The sequence below is a fragment of the Rhea pennata genome, chromosome 1 (genome assembly GCF_028389875.1).
Source record: "Rhea pennata isolate bPtePen1 chromosome 1, bPtePen1.pri, whole genome shotgun sequence".
Taxonomy (NCBI): Eukaryota; Metazoa; Chordata; class Aves; order Rheiformes; family Rheidae; genus Rhea; species Rhea pennata.
This window is the reverse complement of record NC_084663.1, coordinates 60,539,881-60,567,384: the sequence shown is the minus strand read 5'-3', so window position 1 is coordinate 60,567,384 and position 27,504 is coordinate 60,539,881. Positions and strand designations below refer to the sequence as shown.

The following is a 27,504-nucleotide window of genomic DNA, read 5'->3' as shown; positions in this document are numbered from 1 at the left end:
CCAGTGAAAAATGTTTTACAACAGGGACATTAAGCGGGTTCACTTCAGGACAGTTTCTTATATCTTACATTTAAGGGACGAATACAGCATTTGTACTGCAGATACAAATTAAATACATAAATTAAAAATCACAAGTCACTAAAGCTCTTTGAATCCATTGCAATTTTGAATATATTATTTAACTGTTAAGTCCTCATACTCATTCTTTCTTTTGATTTCAGTAATGCCATGAAAGCTCTTCTTCATAGGTTCCTTTTCTGAGACATTTTGGAATACACAGGAGACAACTGTTGTAATTTCTTTAGCTGTTCTGCTAGTTCCTATGTATTGTGTCAGTATTTATAAGAACACCCAAAATTTTGGTCCATGAGATCACTCTTCTTTGAGGTCACATCACTTAAAAATATCCATATGCAAAGCTATTTATATCTAAGGTAAGTCAGGAGTTGTAATATGAAAAAAAAGCATTATTACAACATTTTGGATGAAAATGACTATGTTCATCATAAACAACAGACTGAAATTAGTATTTTTTGCCTTTTTTACTAGATACTTGCACTGGTCTAGCAAAAGAAAAGAAGGTACTAAAGATAGCATTCACTATCATTTTATGGTGGCCTTTCCAACCAAAAAGAAGATCCAGCTAAGAGTAAGAAGCTTATTATGTAGCTAATGCAGTGAGAGCAGTTACATAATACAGTCCTTACACATATCTGAATATTTTTTTACGTTTTTTTATATGGCCTATTTTTAATTCCTGGTAAGTGCCAACAGCTCAGTTTTCCTAACAGCATATCTATTTCTGGTAGAGAATTTAGCATGAACTGTTGATAAACACACCAACCAAAAAAAGAGAGAGACCTCCATTCAGTGCTCTATTTAAAGTATCATTACATATCCAGAATCTACTGAAGGAGCAGCTGCCATTTAGCTGCACACAGTTGAACCCAAGTAGGACATCCAAGTTTCTAAATATATGTAACTGCTGACAAGAGAATATGAACTTCACTTGGGGCTCCATTACACACATCCTTGGATTTATCCAGGGATACAAGGCGAGGAAACAATCATGTTAAAACCCAAATTAACTTGATGTCACTACTATTGTAATCTGAGTTTCTAGCGATGTGCACAAAACATTATGCTATCTAACAGCACCTCTGCATTTTCTTTTTTCTGGATCCCTTCATATGTTGCCCCTTCTTTAGGCTGAGGTATCCGAGGAGCTTTACCATCAGCAATTAGATGTACAGCTTCCACCTAAGTAGAAAAATAACAGTTTTAGTGTTACTTTGGTACTCATTTTCTGTTCAGTCATCCTTATGAACGACAGAAGTTTTTCTTGCATGAAAACAACTAGTTTATTTTTAAAACCTAGGATTTCCAAAAGCGGGGAGACCCAAACTGCATAGATTTACCTACATGTATGCTTACACTTCTTTGACAAAAGAACTGTCTCAGAAATGTGATGGGAATGCCTAGTCACCATGCACATTAGCTGCCTAAATTCTGCAGGTCTAAAACTTAGCCAAAGACAGAATTTGATTCTGTATGTTTATATTCAAGTCTCACTGCTTTTGTTTCTGCAAAAGCTATTTCTCTATATTAAAATGGAGAGAGAGAAAAAAAATTCTCTAAGATTCCATGCTGAGTATTTTAAAAGCATTTTTAATGCATTTTAAAACAAAATGAAAAAAGACCAAGTAAACAAAATCCAAAGCCGTAAACTGAACCTTAAACACCATTCTTCTTTTTTATCTTCACCCCTGACTTTCTTCTACCTCTAAGCCTGTAAAAATTTTCACCTTGTAAAAACATCAAAAAATGAATGGAAAGAGCTACATTCCAGACAAAACTCACTTCTTGCCTTCTGCAGAAACAGGACATGCTGCTTGCTGCCAGCAACAAACATTCTGAAGCCGGCTCCTCAGCTTCATGAAGCACCAGAGCTCCACTAAAGTCACTGATTCAGCTGAGCACCAAGACCTTGCTCTTCCCTAATTTATGTGCTTTGTCTATATTACCTTTAATTTTATTTTTTATTTTTTTGCCTTTTAAAATGTTGATATTAAGCACAGATAATCATACCATAGCCTTTATTCCTTCTGGGAAGAGAAATCGGTTATACAGGTCATCCACAGTATCATTTTGGCCTACATCACATTCTTGCTGCAGAAGAATTGGTCCAGTGTCAAGACCATCATCAGCCCAGAAAATAGTGAATCCTGCTTTCTTATCTCCTTGAATTAAAGTCCTGCACATAGAAAAGACTTACAGTGAATACTGATGGTACAAAAGCACTCAGAGATATCAACTCATCTGTTACACACTCATTTGCTTTAGGTAGACAGAGAAGAAGAAGATCTTGTGTCCATCACATAGTACTTTGTGCTGTTTTAAATTGTGTTAATTAAAATTTAAATGTATTAACAGTAGTAAGACACATAAGACAAAAGGTGCGCAATAGCTTTGACATCATTTGAAAGACAGATACATCAAAACAAGAAAATTCAAAAGCTCTGCTTCTAGATGTTACATTATAATTCATAGCTGTTTACTACAATTAACTAAACCTCACCACTTATCTGTAGGTCAGCCAGGGAAGTACAGTTGTCCCACAGCTGAAAAAGAGCTAAACTCAGAGTGGAAAATGACAGATGCTTAACAAAGCACTGCTGTGCAACCGCTTAAGGAAAAGTCCTTAGGGGAATTTAAATCTAGCCAGATTCTCAGCTGGTAGGTATGGAGATAGCACTGCTTACAATAGACCTGTGCTGATTTACATCAGCTCAGAATCTGCCTCTGAATTTGAAGGGAATTTTGGCCACTAAGAATTTCCAGTTCTCCTTTGGAACTGCAGGTACCTCAGAATTACGGGAAATCAAACACAAGCCTATCTAAGGGAGCAACCAAAAATGGAAAGACAACTTTCCTGCGTCCTTTTAACCATTTGTCTGCAGGCAAACACCAATGCTGTTTACTCTAAGATGCATCTCATGTAAGCGTTCCCTTGGCAGTCCATGTTGTGATCAGAATCACAGGATCACCTTACACACACACAAATTTTCACTGAATTAAAAATACTGAGAAATACTTTATTAAAATGAATAAAGCATGCATTTGCACAGAAGGAGGGGCAAAGGCTGAAGATAACTGTGCATGCTGGCACTTATGACAGAAGTGTGCAGATATGTGAAAGCTTATAAAAGTATGGGTAGCCCGTATCAGATCTTGCACACATTAAAGCAGCATCTCTTCTGCTTTTGATTATGTGAAAACACAGAGACAGCACGCAGGTAAAGGCAGTGAGAAGTGCGTGTTCTCAGCAGTGTTCCAGGTACTGTGGGCAAATGTCCCTGACACTCAGCAGGCGACAGGATGAGAACCACTGCGTGGCCCCTCCTTTGCCCACCCCTTCCAGCTCTCTCTACACCAGGGGCTGACGACAGTGCCAGAGCAGCAGCAACAAGAGGAGCCTGGAAAGAAAGGTGTGAGAAGCCCGCAGAGGCTTTTGACCCTTGTTTGTGTCTGGTACTCGCTCAGCCCTGCAAATTCCCAAGGCTTTCTCAGTCACATGGGGAGTGATTGGGTCTGTTCAGTACCACGGTTGTAGCTGCAACAGATAGAAGAAGTTGTGAGGGGAACAAGGGGTGCAGAAGTAAAGCATGAAAATTGTCAGCCAAGGCCAAATCAAGGCCAAATCCTAGCTCTGTTTAAAGGTCAGCCTTTATCTGAGAAGGGCAGGAGCAGATGCTTTCAGAGGAAGATATGAAATAGGGCAAGACATGGTGCTACACCACAGTGATACACTACTTTCCTATTTCTGGAAATCTTATCCTCAGGAATGTCCCGAAGCAGGGGCTGGATCTGCATCTTTGTGTGTAACAAGTCTTGATGAGTTTTTCCTCCATGAACACATCTTTCTAAAGCTCTCTAGACATATAGTCCCACAGTTTAATAATGGACTGCATGGAGAAAAGTACTTCCTTCATTCAATCAAATCCTACTATCTGATCTCTTTGCTGGATGACCCCTTATCTTTTATTAAGAGAAAGAATAAGCAATCATTCCTTATTCATGAAGCTCAGCTGCATCAGAAAAATTGCTTCACTTGTAAGTCAGCTAGGAACTGTGCCAGCACTTAAGTGAGTAATTGGTCTAACACATTGTCTAACAAGAGACATATACATAGTTTTGATGAACTTCTTACAAAATCTCACCAGTTGATTGCAGAAGCTCCTCGGTGGCGTGGTAGGATGGATGGATGGTAAATAATTGAGCCATGCTTGGGGAAGTCAATAACATCCATGGGGATGAACTGCGTGCAGAATGGAAGGACATTGAGTTCTGCTCCAACTGATTTGTAGGCTGCAACTACTTCCTGGATAGGCTTGCCTTTAGCTCTCCACCTGGAGAATTTAAAAACAGGAGTGCCGTCCTTCTCTGCTGCCAGTGCTGAGGGGAAAGAACAATTGCTTTTAATTCACATTTTGTGTTAAAAATTCAAACAGAAATCAGAGAAACATTGCATGAAACTCAAGCAGGTCATCAAATGTGATTAAAGAGTGCCCTTTGTACGGTTCTATTCTGTATGTCATCTATCAGGTCTTTGGAGTAGGATGTATTTTATTAGTTCTGTCTTTGATTATTACTCTTACAGCTCATGTCATTCTCAGCTTTAAATTCCTTTTTATGACCTAAATAGTAAGTACCAATGAAAGTAGGAGACAATGATGAATCATAGAATCACAGAATGGTTGAGGTTGGAAGGGACCTCTGGAGATCATCTAGTCGAACCCACCTGCTCCAGCAGGATCACCTACAGCATGTTAGACAGGGTTGCATCCAGGCGGGCTTTGAATATCTCCAGAGAAGGAGACTCCACAACCTCTCTGGGCTGTGAATGCTCTTGAATATTTAGCAGTGGTACTTCATTTTGTACATGCATGTGACTTCACATAACTAAGATTCACTCATGTCAGCAGCACCTTGCCATGACATGCTGGTGGCCTTCAGTTATTTCATCAAAATTTTGTTTACTGGTGCCTTTTAGATACTTTTACATTTATCTGTGAGACAGAGAACCATGTCTAAGATTAGGCTCAAAGGAGAGAAAAGTAATTGTATTAATTGTGTTAGGGTCCAGAGAGAATTTTTAGATGTTAGATAAATTCCACTGCACAACTGCTTGATAACCCATCACAGAGAGTAGGACAGTAGAGCCAAGCTCTATGTCTGTTGAGTTGTAGGTTTAATGGGAAAAAAGGGGGAAACAAGCAGTGATATAGAAAACATGTCTCATTCAATATATGCTTCTAAACATAGTTTTATAGAAACTTTTCTCCTTATCATTTGTAAAATAAAACCTTGAGTTTGGCCCAAAGCATATTAAATTAGGTCTTCAGCAGAGACTTACACAGGTGTCATTCCACACTGCATGTTGGAAATAAGCATCTACTGCAATTGCTTTTAGAAATAAAAATCCTAGCTGCCTGAGGCTATAGAAACATCACCAAATTTCACTTCAGACTTAAGATCTTTGAATCACCTGGAGGCAAAAACCAGCAAAGAATCTAATAAAATCATTATTTATCATTAGAAGTATAATAAATGAATTCTGTGGCTTAGTTAAAATAAATACACAATTGAAATCAGTGGAAGATTTGCTGCTTGTATAATAATAATTTATTTAATGCAATCAAGTATTAAGGTATGCTCCCAGAAATGGATAGTCAGATTGTCTTTTTCTCAGTTGTAGTTCTAATTCTTCCAAAGCGTGATAAATTCTTATAATAAGGTAGAGTTACAGAATGTTAATAAGCTCAGAAACTATGTGCTAGTTTGGGAGTGCCACAGCCTAGGTAAGCAAAATTTATGTTTGATTCTTCCCTCAAGAGAGTCCTGTAAAAACGTGCCAGAACCTGACAAAAAACACCAGTTTATGATACAGTTTATGAAATGTAATTTAAATTCTGATTATCCAGAAAGGTAAATTCCAGTCTGGCACTTCTATTAGCTAAGCATATTAACTCACCATTTTTGTTCCAAAAAGAAAAAAAGAAAAAGAAAGAAAGAAAAAGAAAGTTACAATTCTGGTAATGATTCCAAAGTAGCTTCTTTGCTATGGTAGATTCCATAGCATGAGTGTAATTCTGAATTAGTCAGCAACGCTTTCTTTTAAAGGTCTAGAAGATCCTCATGCACCTTGGCAATGGAAAAATAAAGCAGTGCAAAACTTCCTCTATCCTCTTGAATGGCTTATCCATACCCCAGGTGGAAGAGGAATAGGCTCTGTGGGCACGTTGCTGCAGATGAGCTTGGCAGAACGGGCAGAAAGCCAGGAATAAACAGTCTTGGCTCCATGCCTTGAATGTCACGGACAAAACAGAGCAATAGGTGACAGACATTTGTGCTCAGCAGCTATTTGCTTCCTCTCCAGAGCAGGGAGTAAGTCAAGAGGTAATATCGCCTCTTCGAAGCTGCCTTTAAACATTGTACATATTGTAAGATACAGATCTAGCTCAGGATAATTACCTGTAGGATGTCCATTCAAACAAAGGTTCCCAGATTCTTCTTATTATTATTTTAATATCATAATATATGGTTAGAAACAGCTTTTAAATGCTGATTAACTAACAAGGTTAAACTGGCTCTGGAAGTTGTGTTTTTTAAAGCACAATTCTTGTGCTGAATGCAGTGTAACAAAGGCAATATATGCAAGTCATTCCCATAGAGACATCACGCCACAAAAAGGCAAGTTCGTCAGGCACGCCTCTTAATGGTAGTTAATGGTTAATGGTACATTTGGTTTCTGATTACACTTACCCAAAGGATCAGCTTGGCCATTCTTGTCGGGCACTGTAAATACTCCCACAACCTTGTGACCCTCTTTTCGTAGGTTATTATAGACTTCTTGTCCAAAAATACTTTGACCTATTAGTGCTAGCTTTAGCTTATGTTGATAAGCCTGTCAAAAGAATTAAAACAAGCTATGCTTTAGGGTGCAAATAATATACATTGCTATCTACATTTCTCTCTTGCTCTTTCTAATTCAATGTTCATTTTGATTTGAAATGCAGTAATCTTTCTATCCTTTGAAGGAATAATAATCATATTTTGAGATTAACCACAGGTAATGTACAATTAAGTAAGACCACACTTAGCACAGAAATATCATCTGATGTTGATATTACTTCCTACGAATAGGAATTACTTCCTACTAAGCCTACATGTAGCAGGCTCCATGATCTTATTCCTGCCTATAACTAATGCAATAAGTAATGAAAATTCATTTTTGAAACAGGTACGTTAAACACTTCTAGGCATAACTTAGGTGTCTGGATCATGCCCTCCAAATCTCTGTAATTAAACAGGGGCATATTCCTAGTGGTCAATATCTAGGCTAAAGAACACAAGTTTGCATTCCTCTGTAATCCTGCCAGATTAAAGGCAGTGAACAACCTTTTGATCCTTCTACCAGGAAATTGTTAAGCAAGATGTTCCTTTGATGGACATCTACTGGCATTCTGTGCTTTCAAGCTTCTTCAGACTGAGGAGAGGCCAAGAACTGCCCCACCTGTTGAATTTTAGGATAGTTAGAGTCACAACACTGCTGGGATATCAGGATACCGCATACTGCTATTCCATTCACATGCTTACACAGAGAAAAGTATTATTTCCTTGAGATTTCCCCAAATCTTAATGACAGCTTTTTGCAGAACTCCAGCTTTGAGGGCATTCTAATTTCTGTTTTTTTACTTTCGAGGAAACATGCAAGATGAAGCACAGCTCACATTTTCTGGCATGGATGTAGCCCCTGAGTGAATGGGAAAGATGGGGAGAAGAGATGGCCCAGTTTCAGTGAATCCACTGAAATTCCAAAGATGGTCCAAGACTTACTGCTTTTTTACAGTGACCACTCCAACAAATATGCTAACTGAAGAGCTGAAAATAGTCCAAGATCTCCCGTAATACTTCTTGCATATGGCTCTTTTTTCCTTCAAGTTTTTCAATCTGCACACCAGCAACTGTTTTCTTTGCCTTTGTTCCTAGGTAGAAGTGAATGCCCTGGCATATTCTCTTCAATATTCGGGATATTCTATTATATATCCCGACTGCTGCCAAAAGGGACAGTTGTGCTCCTCTTCCTCCATACCCCCAGTACCTTGCTCCTAACACCTCATTTATACATAGGAACTGGTATTCCTATGGCTGCCTGATGAACCGGACTAGGGTACTGAGCTAGGTGGACACTGACCTGACAAAAGGTGGCTAACTCTTAACTGGATCAATTCACTGATGGAGCATATTGCACGGCCAGGAGTCCTGGCACAGGTCCCATGGTGGAGCAGGAATGAGCACGCAGGGGCTGGCAAAAGGGTGGAACTGCCCCTGCAAGCACTGCCTTTGCATTTTTCATCAGCTATGACTGGAAAACTTTGAAAAACAAAGGGACTAGCGGACCTGGTTATGAAATGAAGCCCCATATCCAACAAAAAGAAAGCTATTCCTAGACTCAGACCATTAAAGATCCCTCCTCTTAGGAGGCTTGAATGAAAGGCAGAAAATAAATCCACATATTGCCCATCTCTATTCTTAACCTCTTCCTTCCCAACTTGACTTAGACTTCCATTTTTGGGGGTAAAGCTTATGGCACTAAATGACTATGGTTTCAGAATGAAAAACAGGAATCAAAACACTCTCTGAATATCTTAACCATTGGTATTTTTCCTGTATGTTGGCACCTGTCTATTTTTTTCTTCACTCCTCTTTTCCCTTTCTTATGGAAGCTGGGACATGAGGACACCTTGGTTAAGTGAGTTATTAATTGGATTCCAGGTTGGTTTGCCCATCAGATCATATGACAATTCTCTGACAAAAATAATTGTCCTGAAAAACAGGTTACTCAAAGCCACAATCTATTCCACTGGCATTCATTTCACAGCTGACATATTACTGCTGTATTTTGTTGTTTTCAAGTTACATTTTAGCTGTGCAGTCGGCTTCAGAAAATGAACTTAAGAAAGGAGAGGTTCCAAAACAAGGCTATTGAAGTGCGCTCTTTATTTTGTGCATATAGATTTTTTGAAAGACAGTAGGAAATAGCTATTTGTCCAGAGATAATATTTTCCCTCAGAATGGAACTGCAAATGGAACTGCATAGTAAAACTGTCCCTGCATTGGAGCGTTAGTCAGCATTAGTGCAAGTGCAGCAGTAATAAGTTGCAAAGGTGGATGTAACTCAGGCTCTATGCAAAATCAGGGCAGGCTGGTAAAAGGCATCTGTGAAAATGGTGATGATGATATTCCTAGCCAAAGGTGCACTGTTGGCAGTTAATACCTCAAATATGCTGACTGTTTTGTTCTTAGTAAAGACACGACCTTCTTGTTTTGAATTACAATGTGCCTAAGTTATCCTTGCCATTTTTATCTAGCAAGGCCTAATGGACACAGGTAGAGCTTCTTACCAATGATTTATCACTGATGTCTTCACTTTCCAGAAATGCTGCTGCATTATAAAAGTTAGTCATCAGATTTTCCTAATCATTTAATTGGTGTAAGCACAGCAGGCAAGTTGGAAAAAGTCTAACCCACTGGGTCATTGAACATGCTTGGCATGGTACAAAATCCTCTGATTTCTGTACAGTGCTAATTTACAATGGCAGCCCTGCTGGTGCATCGAAGGAACACTGAAGAAACTCCAGGCATGAGCTACTTGTTCAACTTTCATTCTTTTGTGAACATTTTTCAGTAAAAACAGAGCACTGTAAGGGATCTCCTTAGCTAAGAAATCCAGCCCACTGCTATCACAAGCAACCGGGATGTATGATCACTTGCATAAATTTATCCACATTCCAACATCTTTTTGCTCTCTACATGCCATTCCATCACTTCTCTGAGACTTGGCAACCTTATAGTAATTTTCAGTCCAAACTTATCACCACTGACTTAAACCCATTAGTGCTGGGGAAACGTGGCTCTTCAGTCATATCTTTTCTCTTACCCTTATTTTGTTAGACTAACCAAGCTGAGCCCTTTTACTTGTATCTCATAAGAGAAGGATGCTAGCCCCGTGCTCATCCTATAGCTTTCTGCACCTCTTCTAGTTTCTGAAACTGGAGGGATAGGAATTGCATCCAGGTGACACCTTGTCAGGGCTTGGAACATTTGCCCTACTATTTTCACCTTTCCTGGAAATCCCCTGGCTAATATGTGCTAAGGCTGTCCACGTGACATTCTTCTAAAACTTAGTTCGTATTTCCCTGTGAATAAATCTGATTCTTTTGTTACACAGAACGGCCTACCGGCTCCAGTCCCAAATCATGAGATGCAGCACGGTTCAGGGACGTTGCCATGTGCTCAACTCATGCTAGCTGTGGAACTGAGCTAACAAACGGTGAAAAGCAAAAAGAAGACACAATCCCTAAAGGAACAAAAAATAAAACTGGCAAAACTGCAAAGACAAGATTGGAGGTTGGCTCACTCAGAAAGTTCCCTTTCTTAAATGTAGTGCACAAAAAGACTATTTTGGCAACAAACAGCTCTTCTGTCTCAGGCTTACAGAAAGTTATTCAATCAGAGACCGGTTTCAATTGCAAGAGGGTTATTCTCGAATTCCCCAGTACGTGATACGTGTGTACTGCACGATTTCTATTAACATCTGGCTTAGACGTGGCAATCCGCCTCTATTGCACTAACATATATGCTGTCATCAGTAGAAAGTAAGAGCTAAACTCACAAATCAACTGTGTATAGGATTTCTACTGGCTTCAGTGCAATCCCATACAAAGAGGGGCTTGCACGATCAGGCCACAAATTCAATTGTTGTTTTTTTTTGTCCTATCCTGCTGAAGACCTTACAGTCACCCCGTTATCTTATTTTAGAAAATTCTCCTCCAGTATTCCTTACCTAACACGAGCAAGACCTATGAAAGTGGGAAATTGTTTTGGAATATTGTCACACGGACATAACAGATCTGATTAAAATTGAAAGTTTTGTAAAATTACACAGAAATGAACAACAGTCTGGTGTTTTCTTTCTCACAGAAAAGGCATATTTTGGCTTAGGTATACCATCACTAACATGCACCAAGGAGCTCTACAAAGAAGCTCCTTAAAGAACACCAAAATAATTAGATTGTATAATGTGCTAAATGAGTTATGGCTCATTGTCACCAATGCATATAAAGACGAAATTTGTGATTGCTTCTGTCCGCACTACTAAGAGGTAGCACTGGATTTCATTTGCAGTTGCGTGCCTGACTGCAGACATAAGACATTAGTTAACAGATGCATTTCTTCTCATGGGAAAGTTAATGGTTCATGGGCTAATGCATTATCAGAGTGGACTTCCCTCTGTATTTTGGTAAGATTATCCAGCGCCTAGTTACGGGAAATCATGGAGCACTGACTGTTTACAGAGCTCTGCCCTTTCATTACTTAGGGCATAACAGATGAATGCAGTTAAGATGACAGTGCTACCAAAGGATAAGAATTCAGAAAATTGATGCTCACTGTACTATAATTCTGTTATTTTCACTTTCCAAACTTTTGTCTTTACCTTTCACCTTCTATTTTGCTTATAACATCAAATAAAATGCTCAGGGTCTAGTTCTGACCCAAGCACCTGACCCAAGTGCCTTCTACCTGGATGATGAAACAACATAAGGTAAAGAGCGTAGAATCTGAAAATTACTTGTACAAGCTATTTTGTCTTTGCCTAACACCAAAGAACGATGGCTTGGTAATTTATTTTTGGATAATTCACTAATTCCCTTGGATGGTCATACTCAGAAAAGACTGTGTTTAACAAAATGGACTGAACGCAGTATAAATCCAGATACTAGATATAAAAATGAGCAACTTTGCCAATACCTTTTGGATGCGAGTGCATGAGGATACTGCACTCACACCATGCAGTAAAAATGGTTGCTTTCCACAGGTTGAGAATCCCGATCTCCCATGGGCATTAATAGAAACTGTGAAATGTTCAACCTGTCTGAAAGACAGTCCACTTTTATTTCTTTGCCTTAATATGAAAGTAGAGATTTAAGTTTAACTTCCCTATTTGAAAATTCTGGCCAAAACACCCAAAACATCTATGGACACGGTAGTACTAATCTGCAAAAAAAAAAAAAAAAAAAAAAAAAAGGACTGGAATGTATTTTACAATGGCTGTTTAAAAGACAAAGACATACAATATTGCAGTACTTGCTTCCATTCTGTTTTTTTTCCCTTCAAAACACGTAACAAAAAATAAAATTAATAAATAAAAGTAAGCACTGCATAGAAAAACTACCTGACAAATGCTGGTACCTTGTCAAGTGCTAATGCTTAAAAATGGAAGGCAAGTCCAAGAGCTACATTTCCTTCAGAAAAGTCTCATGTTAGCAAACTGTCACATAAAAAATTATTTATTTCATAGTTATAAATGATAATTATTTTCTATTGCAACCCTTTTTGTATGTGGGGGCACACACATACGTACGTCTAATGTTTTACTGGCATCAGCTTCAGTTCAGATTTCCTGAAGGCTAACCTTTAGCAGCTGCTACGGTGGTTAAGAGGTTTACTATCAAGCAGGTTACAATATTGCATTATTCTCTAGAAGAATTTAGTTAAGAGAGTCCATCGTGGGTATTCTGACAATGCTACAGCTTTGTAAAATGAACGTAAAATCCCGCCTCCTTTGAAGAGCAGTCCTGCAACTCTATTTCCATTGTGGCTTCCCGGACATGCGCTGAGTCCCAGCACCTCCAACCAGAAACCCGTAGTAGAGCCTCCTCCAGCCACGCGCAAGCAACGCGCTCCCCTCAGCCATCCGCGCTCGGCTTCGCCACCGCGGACCCGCTGGCGGAGGGCTTGTGCTCCGGCTCTTCGCCCGAAGCCGCTCGCTGTCCGGCTCTCCCCGGGAAACGAGGAGCAGCCTTTAGGGCACGGCCCCCCGTCCCTGTCCCCGTCCCCACTCCGCGGCGCCGGGTAGCGGCAGCTGCGCGCTGCCTGCGCGCAGCCCGGCGCGCAGGGCAGCGGCGACCCGGCGGGCTGCAGAGGAGGCCACCACCGGCACCCGCCAGCCCTCCGTGCCGCAGCCTCCCCCCCTGCCACCGTCTTCCGCCCGGGCGGAGGCAGCGCGCACCCATCCGCGGAGCCCCCGCCGCGGCCGCCCCACTCACCGCCGCCGAGGTGGAGATGGCGCGCAGCAGGCGCGGCGCTGCGCGCAGCATGGCGCGGGCTGCCGCCGGCCCCGGCTTCCCCGCCCGCTCCCGGCGGACACGGACACGGACACGGACACGGACGCCGAGCCCGGCCCCGGCCCGGTCCCCGCGGCCGCGGCGCACCGCCCCGTCTGATGCAACCCGCGCCGCCGCGGGCGCCCCGCCAGCTCCTGCGGCCGCGGCGGCTGCGCGCCCCCGCCCGGGCCCGCCGCGGCCGCGCAGCCTGGCGGGACCGGGGGCGAGGCCGGGACTCCCGAAAGGGGCCAGCAATCCGGTGGGAAAAAAAAATAATAATTCAAAAAATCCATCTTGGCATCGCTTCTGCTCTGATAATGCGGCTCACTCAACAATTAATCCCCTCCCAGCATTTGAGGTCATCTATTAACATAAATGTCTCAACTTTAATATTTTCTAGGCTCACAGAAACATCCTCTTCTCAGGGCTATGGAGAACAACTAAGAAAATCGGGAGGCGAATGAGAATGAGCCCCAAAGGGGTATGAAGAGCAAAAGCTGAAGCAGACAGTGTGGTAGCAGTTAAGCATTATTGCAAATCAGGTCAGTTTTCAGCCTCGGCAACGCTCAGTCTTAAAGAACAGGGGGTGGGGGAAAGGCTGACATACGCTGTGTTCCTGTCAAGGATGCAAAGAAGGGGAAAAAAAGGAGGAGCTGGTCACCATACTGCTCACTTGTAAACCACATCAAAGAAATCAGAAGCGACACTTCAGCTCAATTTGTAACCTGCCGAGATCTTGCCAAAGATGGAAAATACAGTAGGCAGAGACTTGCCTAGCACTTGCCGGTATCTTTTTTGCCCTGAATTCTTTGATCTCTTCCTGCAGACAGTGTTAGCGATCTCCAAGGTTTATTTCTGAGCCCCTTGTCCTCTTCTTCAGGGTCCTTTGCTTGCTTGGCTGTACCTGGAAGACGAGCACTGCCGCAGCGCTGCTGCTGCCGCCACCGCTACTGCCCGCAGACTCAGGATGCACTGGAACGAGCAGCGCTGCAGCATCAGTCCCAAGCAAGAGGTAAGTCACGCCAGCCCTGTAGGGAGGAGAAAAAAAGGTTGGTACAACACACCTCCCCCTTGGAGTAAAGCGATACCAAGGCTTAAATTATGCCTCATGTTGTATACAGTTCATGCCCTAGTTTGTTCCTATGTAGCAAAACTATGCCTTGCCTTTTATTCAAAGCTCATGGCAGTCCCATAAATGCAGGTGGAAGCAAATGGAGTCTAGAGAAATTAAAATGAAATAAAAGCTTGCTAATTGAAATAAACCACTGGACTTTGCTTTTGCGATGAAAATTCAAGAAAGCATTGTCATTGGTCAGTTCCTATGATTTTCTCACTATGAGGTTGAAAATCTAGGAGAGCGTTTTGCCCATTCCTACAAAATTCATTCTCATGATGCCTTCGTTTGGAGTATGTAGTGACCCACTGGATTATGGAACAGGCAAGCAAGGGAATTAGTGGATTCTTTTGCTTTGAGACATTAAAAATGATATTGGCTGGAAAATTCCATAGAAAACATCAAAAAGCCACCATTAGTAAGGGGGGACATTATGCTTATACATGTGTTCCCTTTTCTGGTATCGGTGATACAATGAGTTATAAAGACTGGTGTACAGTAATTACATTTTTTCATCAAGAAAGCTAAAAGATTTTACTTTTTGGCTTATTTTAAAAATCCTTTGTATTCTGTTGTTATTAGCTATTTCTGTGGATGCATGGCCTCATTTCTTCTAATTATCTCACAGAACATCTACAAAATTTCACTGTTATTTCTGTCCAACATGTATCACTCACATTTTAAATTGTATCATAACAACATTAAGCTCATCATCTTGTTGCACTAAATTTATATTTTAACTACAACAGATACTAGTGGTCTGAAATGCTTGCTATTTGTCTGTGTTTCTTTTTGGAATTACATTTTTTTTTGAAGAAAGATTAACAATTGGAGAGTACGATTGTAGCAATAGAGAGACTATATACAAATGCACAGGACTGTCATTCTGGTTATTGGTCAAGAACACAAAGTGTTCAAATAAAAAGTATATGCATCTATTACTAAAGTAATTACTTCACTAACTTGGTTAACAGGAGGAATACTGCATGAATTTCATACAATGGAATGGAAATGACTCCCGTAGAAGCTGGCGTCAAAAATGGCCCTCAAACATGCCAGAGTTCAGAAATTCACGAATCTTCAAATCATTGTTTGTGATTCAAAATCCTTTCCAGCACCACATTCTTGGCATTTAAGAGCTGACATGCAAGCTTAAGGCAAAATACTTGCTATTCCTAGGAAAGTAATTTGTAATGACTTGTGACTCTATTCGTTATACGCCCACAATGTAGACAGTCACAGAATCACAGAAGCACGGAATCACAGAATCACAGAATGGTTGAGGTTGGAAGGGACCTCTGGAGATCGTCTAGTCCAACAAAGCACATGCACTGGGGTTTTCATTATATGGCATACCTTGAACTCCAAAACACAGCTCCAAATCCACTGAGACAAAAAGATATCTGCATTTACTTCACATTAGGTAGTAAAGGGAAAAAATCACTGAAGAAAGTGTCTCTCGTCAGTAGCATCACAGTATTTAATAGAGAATAGCAGGGGAGTGTGAAATCTAAAGACATTACTTTAGATTTCATAGTAATAAGAGGTGCTAGGAGAGGAACAAGGGTGAGGGTATGCTAAATCCCATGCAAGGATGATGTCTGCCTACCATCAGCTTTTTCATTATGATCAGAGCAAGGAACTCATATACATGAGCTTTTAACTCTTGAACAATCTGTCTGTTCAGAATTTCAAGGGCCAATCTAAACATTCACAGTCAATTCAAGTTGTCCTTTTTTTTGTTGCCCAGAAAATGATTAAGTTAATCTGTCTATCAGAGAATGAACACTAAGTCTTGTGACGTAGTAACCTCCAGCATCAGCATTAAATATCACAACTGTTAAAACCCAGTCCTCTGGGTTCTATGCTATTTGGAAAAAATGACATCAACCCATTAACTTCTGTATCTCCATCAGAAAAGTGCTTTGCAAATGATCGAAGTTTCTTGTTAATCTAGAGAGAAATCCTAGCTCCAGTGAAATCATTGTAAATTTTGCAATTGATTTGAAGCACTTTTTATATATCTTCATTTCTTTTTTCCTGTTCTGGCCCTTGTTTCTCAAGGACAAAGTTTAGCTTTGAAGAAAATTGCAGTTACCCATAGCAAGCTTTCCGTCATGGGTTTCCCCCTAATCTAATTACTTTTCCGTAGTTTTCATAGACATATGTCAGCAAGTGGTGTGAACAGGTACAGCTAGGGGGAATGCACTTATGTGATGCATAAATATTTTTCAGGACCTAAAAGTGCTTGTTCACTAGCATGCTCACAAAGCACAATGCATTTGTATATTCAGAAATGTACAGAACAAACCTAAGATTTAATCAGGTTGAATTCTATAAATCCTTGTTGATTTCTGTGGAAGTAAATGTTGCTCAAAGTCTTTGAAGATAACGTCAAGACTTGGCAAGATCATCATGGAAGGCTGCATACCATAAGGTGCTGAGTACATGCACTTTCTGAAGTGCTTGGGAAACTGCTCAGAATCTTTCAGGATTTGTTTTCTTCTGAAAATCATGGCCTGGGATTTACTAATTAACTAAACTAGCTCTGTATAAGCTTTTTGTGGTTAGAAATCAGCCTTGGCAGGGATTTTCAGAATGAAGAAAGATTTGGTCATAGGTCAGGCTCAAATTCACTACGAGTGTTTTAAAGCTTGCCCACTTGTAAAGACTGAGGTGAGTAATAAAAAAAAAAAAAAAAGTAAGGCTTTATACTGTTTCTTCTCTAACTATGTTAATTGCATGACAGGTTTTAACTCAAATACTGCACAAAAGCAACTTTTCGTGTTTTTCAACTTGCTGAAGCAAGATTTCATGGGACGCTTTTATTTCTTGTTTTCTCTGTGCAACCATTGTTACCATTGTTATGTTTAAGAGGATCTTATACTGGCTTTAATATTTTTTTCAGTCTGGGCCTTAATTTCATTTCAGCCTAGACACCCACATGACAGTGAGGCTTTTACAGCCTACTGGTAGGGATTTCCTACTAGACAACCACTTAAAATTATATGCCAGACATATCATTTTCCAGAGTTACCAAAAAGAGACATCTATCTGATAAGGATAGGGAATTGTTTTACCAATTTAACCAGGAGAAGGAGTTATCATGTGGCAGCTGCAACATGATATGCAGTATGCAGTTGCCTTACTGATAAGCATAAACTTGAGTCTTTCACATTCCATATAATAGAAAGGAAACCACTTCTGCAAAAATTGGTGTTAGATTTGTGGACCAAAGTTGCAAAGAGTGAGTCTCAGATAGTGCATCGTTTCTGGGAATCCTGCCACAAAAGCTTTGATCAGGAATTTTATTTAAAACATTCGGAAAGCTGAGCATTAAATGTTCTCCAGAAAAAGAATATAGTGCTTGGCTGGTTTTCTGCAGATCCAGCAAGCCAAATTCTTTCTCCTGTAAGTAAGTACAGATTTATCAGTTTTGATGGACCTTTGCCTATATATATAGTAGAAGCAATTTTTGCTCTGGATGCTCTTTACCAGCTCTTTAAAAAATGTCTCCTGTTTGAATGCTGTGTTAAAGTTTTCCCTAGGCATTTGAACATCATTAAATTACTGTTTAAAAATACCAAGTAGATTTGTTGACCAAAGTTGCATGATATTTCCAACTGTGTTAACTTCAAAGGGAGAAAGATGCTTAATACCTTAGAAAATCAAGCCTCTGTTTTGAGTTACAAACCCATAGATACCAAGCCGCTATACTCCATAAAGAAAATCACCATAGTACCAAATTAATTACTTTTTGAACTTTATTCTCTATTGTGGCATCTACCTGTCCTTCTAGTACCCTAGTATAAAAAGTAATTTAATTAGGAACATATTTATGTGAGACATAGTTCATGTGAAAGTCCAATATGAAATTTTAAACTCATGATCATTTTGATCTTGCCTAAAGAAATAATAGGACAATGATTGCTTTCTCAGCTGGGCCCTTCTTCACTAATACTCAAAATTGCTCCAAATCACTGTATTAAACAAAGGCTAAAGGCTTTTTTGACTACTGTATTTTCTGAAAACATTAACAGATCTTTTAGCAGTCTTAGCAACTTCCTATAAGCTTGTACCAAATAAAAATTTCCTGATACAAATGACAGCCATAAATGTCAATTGACTGTCAGAAATGATGCTCATAAAATCTGCAAATAATTTCACATCAGCAAACAGCATAAAGCCACTGATAAGTCAGCACAGTCCATTTATCAATACAGTCAAGCTAGACTTGCTGTCACTTAAAGCAATCAGCTTCTGGATAAAGTCCAAATTAGACTTTTAGAGGAAATCAAAATTCTAGCTGCACCTAGAATTGACCTCAAAAACGACGGGGTAACTGAACACTGCCACCTAGTGAATGAAAGGAAAAACAATAACAAGTCATCTAAAACTGCATCATGAATGACCATATGAAGCTTAACTTGTCCATCTGTTTAATTGTGATTTTTAAGTTAGTGACTTAGCTTTCTGCTCCTCTTTTTTCTTAAAATGCATTATTTCAATTCAATTCAAACCTCAATTATTTCAATTTCATTTTTAAAGTAATTTCCTTTTTCTGTATTCAAAATAAGGCTTACATCTGTTTATGTTATGGGGATCACACTCTCCAGTGAGGCTACTGTGAAAACCAACCAGTTGGGTTACTCTGTTGTCAGTTTTGTTATTCTTGCAACAAACAACCCTACAGTATTTTATTCTTTACAAACTCTGTTCACATGCTCAGGAGAGCAGGCCCTGTAGAGTGCCATTCTGTAAGATTATCCCATGTAGTGTCCTGTAGAATTCAAGAAGACATTTTTCTGAGACGGAAAAAAATGCCTGGTGACTACTTTTAAAGCAATGTAGCAGTCTCTGTTCATGTGAAGCTTTCCATAGTCACAAGAACTAATATTTTATTTCAAAGAAAGCACATAGAGATTGCAGAGAACAATTTTATATTATTTGATTTTTCAAAATTGAAAGAGCCATCCTGACTTTGAATACATGTTTACTTTAAGAAATGCAGAGAATTGGCTTTTATGGATGCTGCTGCAATAGGTGACACATCATTTTTGCTGCTATTGCCCCAGTGAAATTGCTCCTGTGCTGGATAGCACAGATGGGTGGACTTTCATACCTGTCAATAGGGATCAAGACCTCTTGATCGTGAGAGGTATCTATAGTTTTCCGTCTCAGGCCGATTTTGCCATCTGTTGGCATTGACCAATACTGACTGACACTGATACTTCTCAATATCACGAGGCATGACTGTTGATTTGCATCCCTATTTATAGGGATTGATGTCCATAGGTACCAACAGGTATTGATAGCTATTGATATTAATCCCTATCAGTAGGTATTGATGCCTCTCGAGATCGAGAGGCATCTACAGCTTTTGGTCTCGGGCCAATTTTACTACCAGTCAGTGTTGACCAATATTGGCATTGGTACCTCTAGACCTTGAGAGGCATTGATGCCTGGCAATTTCCTTACTTATCAATAGGGTCAATATTGATAGATGTCAGTAAGTGTCCATATTGATAGGCATTGATACTGAGATGTATGTACAGCCTTTTGGGCCGATTTTGCTATTAGCTGGCAGTGACTGAGAGGTATCGTTGCCTCTCTGTTTCCATGCCTATCAGTAGGGTTTGGCATCAGTAGGTATCCTTATCAATAGGCATTGGTACTTCTCCATCTCCAGATGGAACTATAACTTTCAGTCCTGGGCTGATTTTCGTGTTCTCTGGCATCAACCGATATCGACATTGGTACCTCTCGATACAGAGAGGCATCTACAGCTTTTGGTGCCAGGCCAATTTTGCTATTGCTCAGCGTTGACTGATACCGGTGCCGAGACCTTTTGATCTCGGGCGGCTTTTGGTGCCACTTCCATTTCTGCCGAGGCTTCGGGTTCTTCTCACGCAGCGGCGTTGCTGCCGCCGCCGTTCGCTGCCCTCAGCGGCGGGCCGGGGAAGGGCGGGAAAGCGGCCGCAGGCGCCGCACCGCGGCGGCGGACTCCATTTCCCAGAGCGCGACGCGGCAGCGCGGCAGGAAGTCCCGTGTCTCTGAGTCAGGAGCGGGGGCGGGTCGCTGCCGGGGCGCTCGCGGCGGCGGCGATGGCGCTGGAGACCCTCTCCCCGGACTGGGACTTCGACCGCCTCGACGACGGCTCGCAGAGTGAGCGCGCGAGCGGGCGGGGGGCGGGGCGGCGCGGCGCGGCGCGGGGCTGCGGCGTTAACGGCCGCCGGCGGAGAGCGGGGGCGCGCGCTGAGCGAGGCTGCGCCGCCGCCCCAACGGCTGCTCCCCCACAGGGAGCCGGGGAAGGTTGTGGCGGTCACCTTTCTCCCCCCCCCCCCCCCCCCCCCGTAGATGTCGGGGTTGGGGGAGCGGCTGTTCCTCCTCTTGCTCCTTTCTCTCCTCTGGGGAGCCCCTTCCAGGGACAGGGCAGGCAGATCTTTTCTTCTCCTGCCTGAGCCGGGGACAAGGAACAGGTGCTGGTCGTGGGGATCGTGCTGCTTTACTTCCCTAACGTATCTGCTAGCCCCCTAAAATTTTGCAGCTGCTCGCTCGGTTAGCCAAAGAAGGCGTACTGAGATAAGTTAGTTGTATGAGGTTTCCCTTGGCCGAGCCTTCGTGGCTTGGGCAGTCACTTCCAATTTCACCCTTAGAAATAAATAAGACCATGTGATGCTTAACTCTGTCAGCAGGTTTCTGTGCCTGTCAAAATCCACGTTTTTTCTCGGTGCGTAGAGGTGACCTACTTTCTAACCAGGAATGTGTACAGTAGTTACACTGTAATATGCACTGTAGGTTGAACTGCGCCAAACTAATTACACCAGCTGTTGCTGTGCAAATATGTCATTCATGGACCAACTGTTTCTCACACAGTGTTATTCCAAGGCATGATAAAATTTACTCCATATTCATTTTAACTGACTTCCAGTGGAAACTGAAGCTGTACTGAGTTTACCTGTTCTTCAGCTACAGAATGCAAAATACAGCGTTTACTGGAAATGCCAGATCGCTGCTGCTTTGACAGTGACTTTTAAGTGCAGTTGAGAGAACTTTGGATGACATAATATGCTCCATTACAGCCCCTCTTGACAGTGTACAAACAAGTTTCTGGTTTTCTGTTGCGAGCAGTATGTAACTTTTAAAGGAAGAGCCAAGGAAAATTCCAGTAACTGTGACCTGTATCATTAATCCTTAGCAATTATGCTCTAAATCAGGAAAGGAGATACTTCGTAAGTCCAATTGTTGGATCCCTGTCCTGGGTATGTATGGGCATAGCATTGGCAAATCCTGCTGTGGCAATATATCCACTGAATATTGATATTGCTGACTTTATAAAATGAGATGAGATGAAGTTAGGGAATCTGTGCAACTGAACAGATATCTAGCATTGTTCAAATGGTGATGCTTTCATCTTATAACCTGAGGGGAAACTAAATCAAACTTTATTGTAAATACGGCATGTCTTATGAAGCAGGAATTGTGTACTGTTTGGAAGGAAAAGCAAATTCTTTCATTCTGTGATTCCTTTCTCTTTAGCTTATTTAGGAAAAGATTTTCTGCATCTTTGTCAAAAGTTGCCCCACCTCTTGGTCATGTTTTATCAGTTCAATCCTGCCTGCATCTGGGTATCAAATAGCTTTTCATGCTCTTGTGTCCCTGTGAGAAATTATTCACACTTGTTTCTTGTTTTGTATGACCAGTTGGAGGTAGTACGTTAATGGCTATCAACAGTCACCTGTTTGGAGATGTCAGTTCTGCCGAGCAATAGTATTGTGATTTAAATCCATCGCTTGGCTGCAGGGAAGGGTGACAGGGCTTGGATGTCTAGCAGGGTGCTACTGCAAAATTTGGTTTGAGAGATGGCATTTGCACAGCCGGCAGCTGATTTGAACATGAGCGCCCAATTACTACTCTTGCACAATTCAGTAGTTTTCCTCTTCCTCTTACAAAGCCCTAATATCTCTTTCAGTTTCTCTGCTTTTAGTTTGTCTTTTGTGTGGAGGGAGGAGCTGGGGTTGGGAAACACCACAGCATTCCTCTAAGTCTCAATTCTCAACAGAATTGAGTTTTCTAACGGTAAAGTAGTGCAGCTGACATGGTAGTTAGTTAAACTCTGTCCTGCAGGGCTCTGAATAGTATCCTTCAGTACTTTACTGGTTTTCTACAGCAGAGCTTTCAAAAGATGCATTGGAGTTGCCTTCTGAGGAATCTGGAAGGCAAGAATTGAATGGAATAGAATAACAAGATGCTGTTCCACAAGGGCTGCACATCAGTATTTTTGAGCGCATACTGCTGATGGAGAGCTTTTTCTTTGCTTGCTTCTTACTCATTATGTGACATTCGATCTCCTCATTTTAATAATAGCTGTGTCTAGGCTGCAGGTACAGGTAGAACCTGATGGTACCAATGCAGAAATTACCATGGGATAGCTTACCCTGGTTCTTGGATAGATTGTGCAATCCATGTGCCCCTATGGTTAGTGCTGCTACTGGCTTCAAAGTAGCATCTTAGAGTTAGTTCAGGAATGCTTACTCTTCACTGTGGTCATTTCTCCTTCTCAATCTCAACCTTGTTGTACACAATCCTTCTCATCTTTGTCTATTTATGTATCCTCATCCATTCCTCCCCTTATACCTGGTGAAGTGTCCCAGTCAAATATCTTCTCTTCCTCCAAAAAATATCTGAAGAACAATTGATTAGGCAGTACTCTTCCTCTAAAATAACCATTAATTACAATTTGACTGAATTATTGGCAGCTCATATTATTTTATTCTACTTGTTTGTTTAAGCTTGTACTCATCTAAGTTTTTAAAATTTCCAGAATAGTCTGCTCACTGAAATGTGAAAAGAGCACATATACTGCTACTTAAATTAAAAGAACCCTGCCTGCAGAGTTGACATTCTGTTTAGGCAAACTTCAGTCATTCAGCTTGTTTATACAGTACTTATATTCCCTCTCAATTTCTTTTCTTTTTTTTTTCTTTAGATAACCCTATTTTCAGCAAATAAGACGATCCTAAACTGTTAGGTGCATGGTTTAATTATGAGAAGGACACTTTAATCTTCATGTCAAAAAAGGATTATACTTCTTGACTGAACAAGAAAGCCTTGAGCTGCGATTGTTGTCTCTATACTTCAGATTATCCAACTAAGCTAGTAGTTGTGTATTTCTTTCTTCCACAATGTGTGAAGAAGAAAGATCAGGACTGGGTGAATGAACCTTGCATTTAGTCATTAGGCTTACTTTACTAATTAGTGCCACTGTCCTTGGTATTTGACCAGCTGAATGTTGTTTGAACATTATAACCTGCCTACAGCTAACACTAACAGGACAGTTCTTCATTTGAACATCCAAGTGCTAAGCAAAAGAATAATTCTGTTTGAAGAAACTGTGTTTGAAAGTGGGGGAATGATTGAAGCTAATGACTTATTGAGAGGTGGCAGGGAGTGAGTGAAAGAAGATTGCTATTAATATAACAGCTACTCAGGCCAAAATGAATAGGCCTGTTGCCTCAAAGTTCTCGTATAATTGTATATGCACTGGATCAATTAATGGGTAGAATCAATGGCCATATTATGATTTATGTAGTCATTTCTTTGTGTAGTATCTTGATGCAATAGTTAGGTTTGTTAAGATCTCAGTTTGAAGATGTATGTAAATTAAAAAATAATTATTTCTGTAAACCTTGTAGATGTTTGGTACTCTTATCAAATAATACTTGGATTCCTTTTAAACTGACATTGAGCTTTTTGATGTTTTTTAAACTGATGCAGTTTTATTACGAAAAAAATACTTAAGGAGAATAAGGAATATAATACTGCAAACTAAGTAGGAACAGATTAAAAATTTAAAATAAATTTTAGGATGTTGCAGTTTACTGAGCTTTCTCTAAAATTGTACAAATGTTATTGGTTCTCAGAAATCCATGCTGAAGTGCAGTTGAAGAATTATGGAAAATTTCTTGAGGAGTATACCTCTCAGCTGAAGAGAATTGAGGATGCTTTGGATGACTCTGTTGGAGATGTTTGGGACTTCAGTCTTGATCCTATTGCATTAAAGGTCTTCATATATTTAATATATGGTGACATTGTTATGTTCCTTATTCCTGCTTTCCTTCAAAACCTGAAATGCTGCCTGCGTACGTGCTCTTTAGATTATGATTTTGTGTTTGAGAGACCTGTCTGAAACAAATTTAATTATCAAATAACTAATAAATTGGTGCTTATCACCAAAGAAGATGTTTTCATATTACTCTTTTTCTTGTCTTTTGGATGCCAGTGAAAGTTAAATGAATTTACAATTCTTGATATCTTGGGAAGCCTGCAAACTTCCTCCCTGTGATTTTTTCTTTTATTTTGAAGAGCTCCCTAATAGTTATATAACTGCAAAGTGAACAGTATGTGTATTTTTAATTATGTTTTGATGTAATGGCCTTGATTTTTTTTTTTTCTTTTTGAGAAGAAAATTAAACAATATTTTCTGTCTTCCAGGGGTGGTTATCTCCTGTGCTCTGTGGAGTATATTTAGAAGGGGGAGGAAGTTGTTTGTTTGTTTGTTTGTTTGTTTGTTTGTTTTCTTCTTCACTGAACTTGTAGACGTTATTCAAAAGCAGTTTTAGCTTTTGTTTACGTACGGAACTTGTCTATCCAGAAGATAACAGTGGGTCGGAACATTTCTCCAACTTTCCAGGTTATGTGCAGGGCCGCTGCAGTGCTAGATGTATATGAAGTAGTCAATTTCATGTTTGACTCAAGTACAGAATTTTAGTACGTGCATGCAAATACACACCATACTTCCCATTTTCTTTGTTTGGGATTCTTAGTTCATGTTTTAGGTTTCCTGAGGTGCTTTTTGCATAATTCATGACCATGCTTTTGCTTTACAATTTCTGTAAGTAAATTACCATAAATACTATATAGTATATCTAGTTATTTCTGTCATAAAGGAAGTTATTTCCCTATATATGCAAAAAGTGAAGATTTCTTGCAGCATACATTGTCATTATTGTACAGTTATTGCCCTCTTATTACTGACCTCATTTACTTAGTTGAATAAATGTATTTTTGACCAATATTTTCTGTTTTCTTTCTTTCTTTCTTTTTTATTTTTCAATAAATTGTAGCTTTTGCCATATGAACAGTCTTCTCTGTTGGAGCTCATAAAGACAGAAAATAAGGTGGGTGCTTTGTGCTTAAATGTAAAAGATGATTGGAGTTTTTCTATCTAAAAGCTTTCTAAACATGAGAAATACTGCACAAGGCAATTAGTTGCTGTAGTCTTGTAAATGTAATCTATGTTTTTTTTTCCCTTTTGAGTCTAGGTTCTGAACAAAGTAATAACTGTTTATGCTGCCCTTTGCTGTGAAATCAAGAAATTAAAGTATGAGGTAAATTCAGCTTTTATTGCTGTGTGAAAATGTTTGATTGGCAAGCTGATATCTAAATTTGTACTGTCATGATAAAGAAACAAAATACGTCTAAATAATTTTTGTAGTGTGCTTGTATATATCCTATTTATTAAAAAACAAATTTTTGCTTTTGTTGTTAGGCAGAAACTAAATTTTATAATGGCCTCTTGTTTTATGGAGAAGGAGGTAAGTAGTTCCCTTTACTGTAAAAGATTGTAGTTTTATGTTATTACTTCAGGTTATATTAAAAGCTACTGTATGTGTAATTCTGTAATACTGATCTGTGCTTTCATTATATTTTTGGCTGGTAAAGGCCAAAGAATGGGCTTTGAGGTTACAGAGCTTTGAATTAGTGTCTTGTAACTATTCTGAGACAGCATTACTATTTTTATCTTTAAAACTCCATTATCTGCAGTAAGTATTGTTGTATTTATAGGAAGTTTCATTGTAGCCTTATTTACATGTAAAATAGGAACTGCTGACATTTTTCAGACAGATGGCCTTTAAGTATAGATATTGAGAAAATGCGTGAGATATAAAAGCAGTGCATCTGGAGTATGTCATGAATACTCTTGTAAAACATTTTGGCTTCTTTTTTAAATGTCATTATACTTAACGTATAGTGTACAGAAACCTGAATTTATGTACTGTAGCAGATATTTTTCAAAGTTATGTCATTGAACACCTGTTCTTTTGCATGTAAATATATTATCCCAGAACAGCCTTTTTTTATTGGAACTAGATTTTGTATGGATACCTTAGTGCAAGATACTCAGATTTTTATTGTTTTATTGCTTATAAATTACAAATTTGTTGTTTTATAACAAAGTTCTGTGCATATTACTTATGGGATCATAGTTGTTCCAGTATATTCATGTAAACTTCTACCCTTAAAGTGCAGGTAATATTATTCTTGCTGCTGTTTAGACTGTGACATAATACAGGGACATAAATGATTGTAAGTCAGTCTAGCTAACAAATCATGAAAGCATACTTTAGATGAAAACTGCTTTTTCTCGTGGAATTATGCTGGTAACCCCTCTGAAGGGTTGGTCTTAAGTGTTTTCTTAAAGGATATTGGCTGGGGAACGAGCACATATTTTAGTAGGTCTGATTATACTGATGACTTGATTTAGGGACAGGCCGACTAACTTTGTCTTCTGTTTGAGAAATGAGGGAGAAAGGGAAGGAATGCTCCTTCAGAATAGTGTTGCGGAAGTACTTTACAAAGCTTTTCAGGAGCCTTAGATGTGACAGAGCTATTGGGGAATGTGAAATCTTTGAGACAGACGGTTTAACATACTTTAAGTGCTGTATGACTCTTGTGGTTCAGTTAAACCTCCAAAAAGAGTGGATTTTTTTTCCTGATTTTTTTGTATTTAAGCAGATTCTCACAAATATCTGAAAAGAAAGTAATATATGGCCAACGCGATAGCCAGAGAATCCCTCAAAACTTCTCAGCATCTCTAGCATAATAAAAGACAGGCTGATGTAGTGACAAGGTAATATATTATAGCAGCCGTGTGTTCCAGCTGGGTGTCTAGCAGGGAATGGTTGAGAGTAGCAGGAAATGAGACATCAACCTTCATGGGGATGCAAAAGTGATGTTCTCTGCTTCCAAATCCTTCTTTGTAACTTCTACCAAGCTTACTTAGCTCAGAAGAGCTAGCAAAGTCACTGGCTCAATTAAATAGAGAAATATTGTGCTGGCCGTTGCCTACTCTATATATGCAAACCAATTCTTCATCTT

At 39.9% G+C, this 27,504-nt stretch overlaps 2 protein-coding genes across 5 annotated transcripts in view; one reads left to right on the top strand and one right to left on the bottom strand.

The window, feature by feature from the left end:
* The window catches only part of ALDH1L2 (aldehyde dehydrogenase 1 family member L2), a 34,366-nt gene extending 21,057 nt beyond the window's left edge, over positions 1 to 13,309 (bottom strand). The window contains exons 1-5 of the mRNA XM_062589279.1: positions 13,173 to 13,309; positions 6,826 to 6,967; positions 4,221 to 4,455; positions 2,089 to 2,254; positions 1,159 to 1,260 (exon numbers count right to left, since the gene is read on the bottom strand). Coding sequence (XP_062445263.1) covers positions 1,159 to 1,260; positions 2,089 to 2,254; positions 4,221 to 4,455; positions 6,826 to 6,967; positions 13,173 to 13,223 — 696 coding nt within the window. The 5' untranslated portion in view covers positions 13,224 to 13,309. The remainder of the gene's footprint in view (positions 1 to 1,158; positions 1,261 to 2,088; positions 2,255 to 4,220; positions 4,456 to 6,825; positions 6,968 to 13,172) is intronic.
* A 7,130-nt stretch (positions 13,310 to 20,439) lies between these two features.
* WASHC4 (WASH complex subunit 4) overlaps positions 20,440 to 27,504 on the top strand; it is a 44,870-nt gene continuing 37,805 nt past the window's right edge. For all 4 annotated transcript variants that reach the window (XM_062589240.1, XM_062589232.1, XM_062589223.1 and 1 more), the window contains exons 1-5: positions 20,440 to 20,508; positions 24,267 to 24,406; positions 25,470 to 25,523; positions 25,668 to 25,733; positions 25,895 to 25,940. In XM_062589240.1, coding sequence (XP_062445224.1) covers positions 20,448 to 20,508; positions 24,267 to 24,406; positions 25,470 to 25,523; positions 25,668 to 25,733; positions 25,895 to 25,940 — 367 coding nt within the window. In that variant the 5' untranslated portion in view covers positions 20,440 to 20,447. The remainder of the gene's footprint in view (positions 20,509 to 24,266; positions 24,407 to 25,469; positions 25,524 to 25,667; positions 25,734 to 25,894; positions 25,941 to 27,504) is intronic.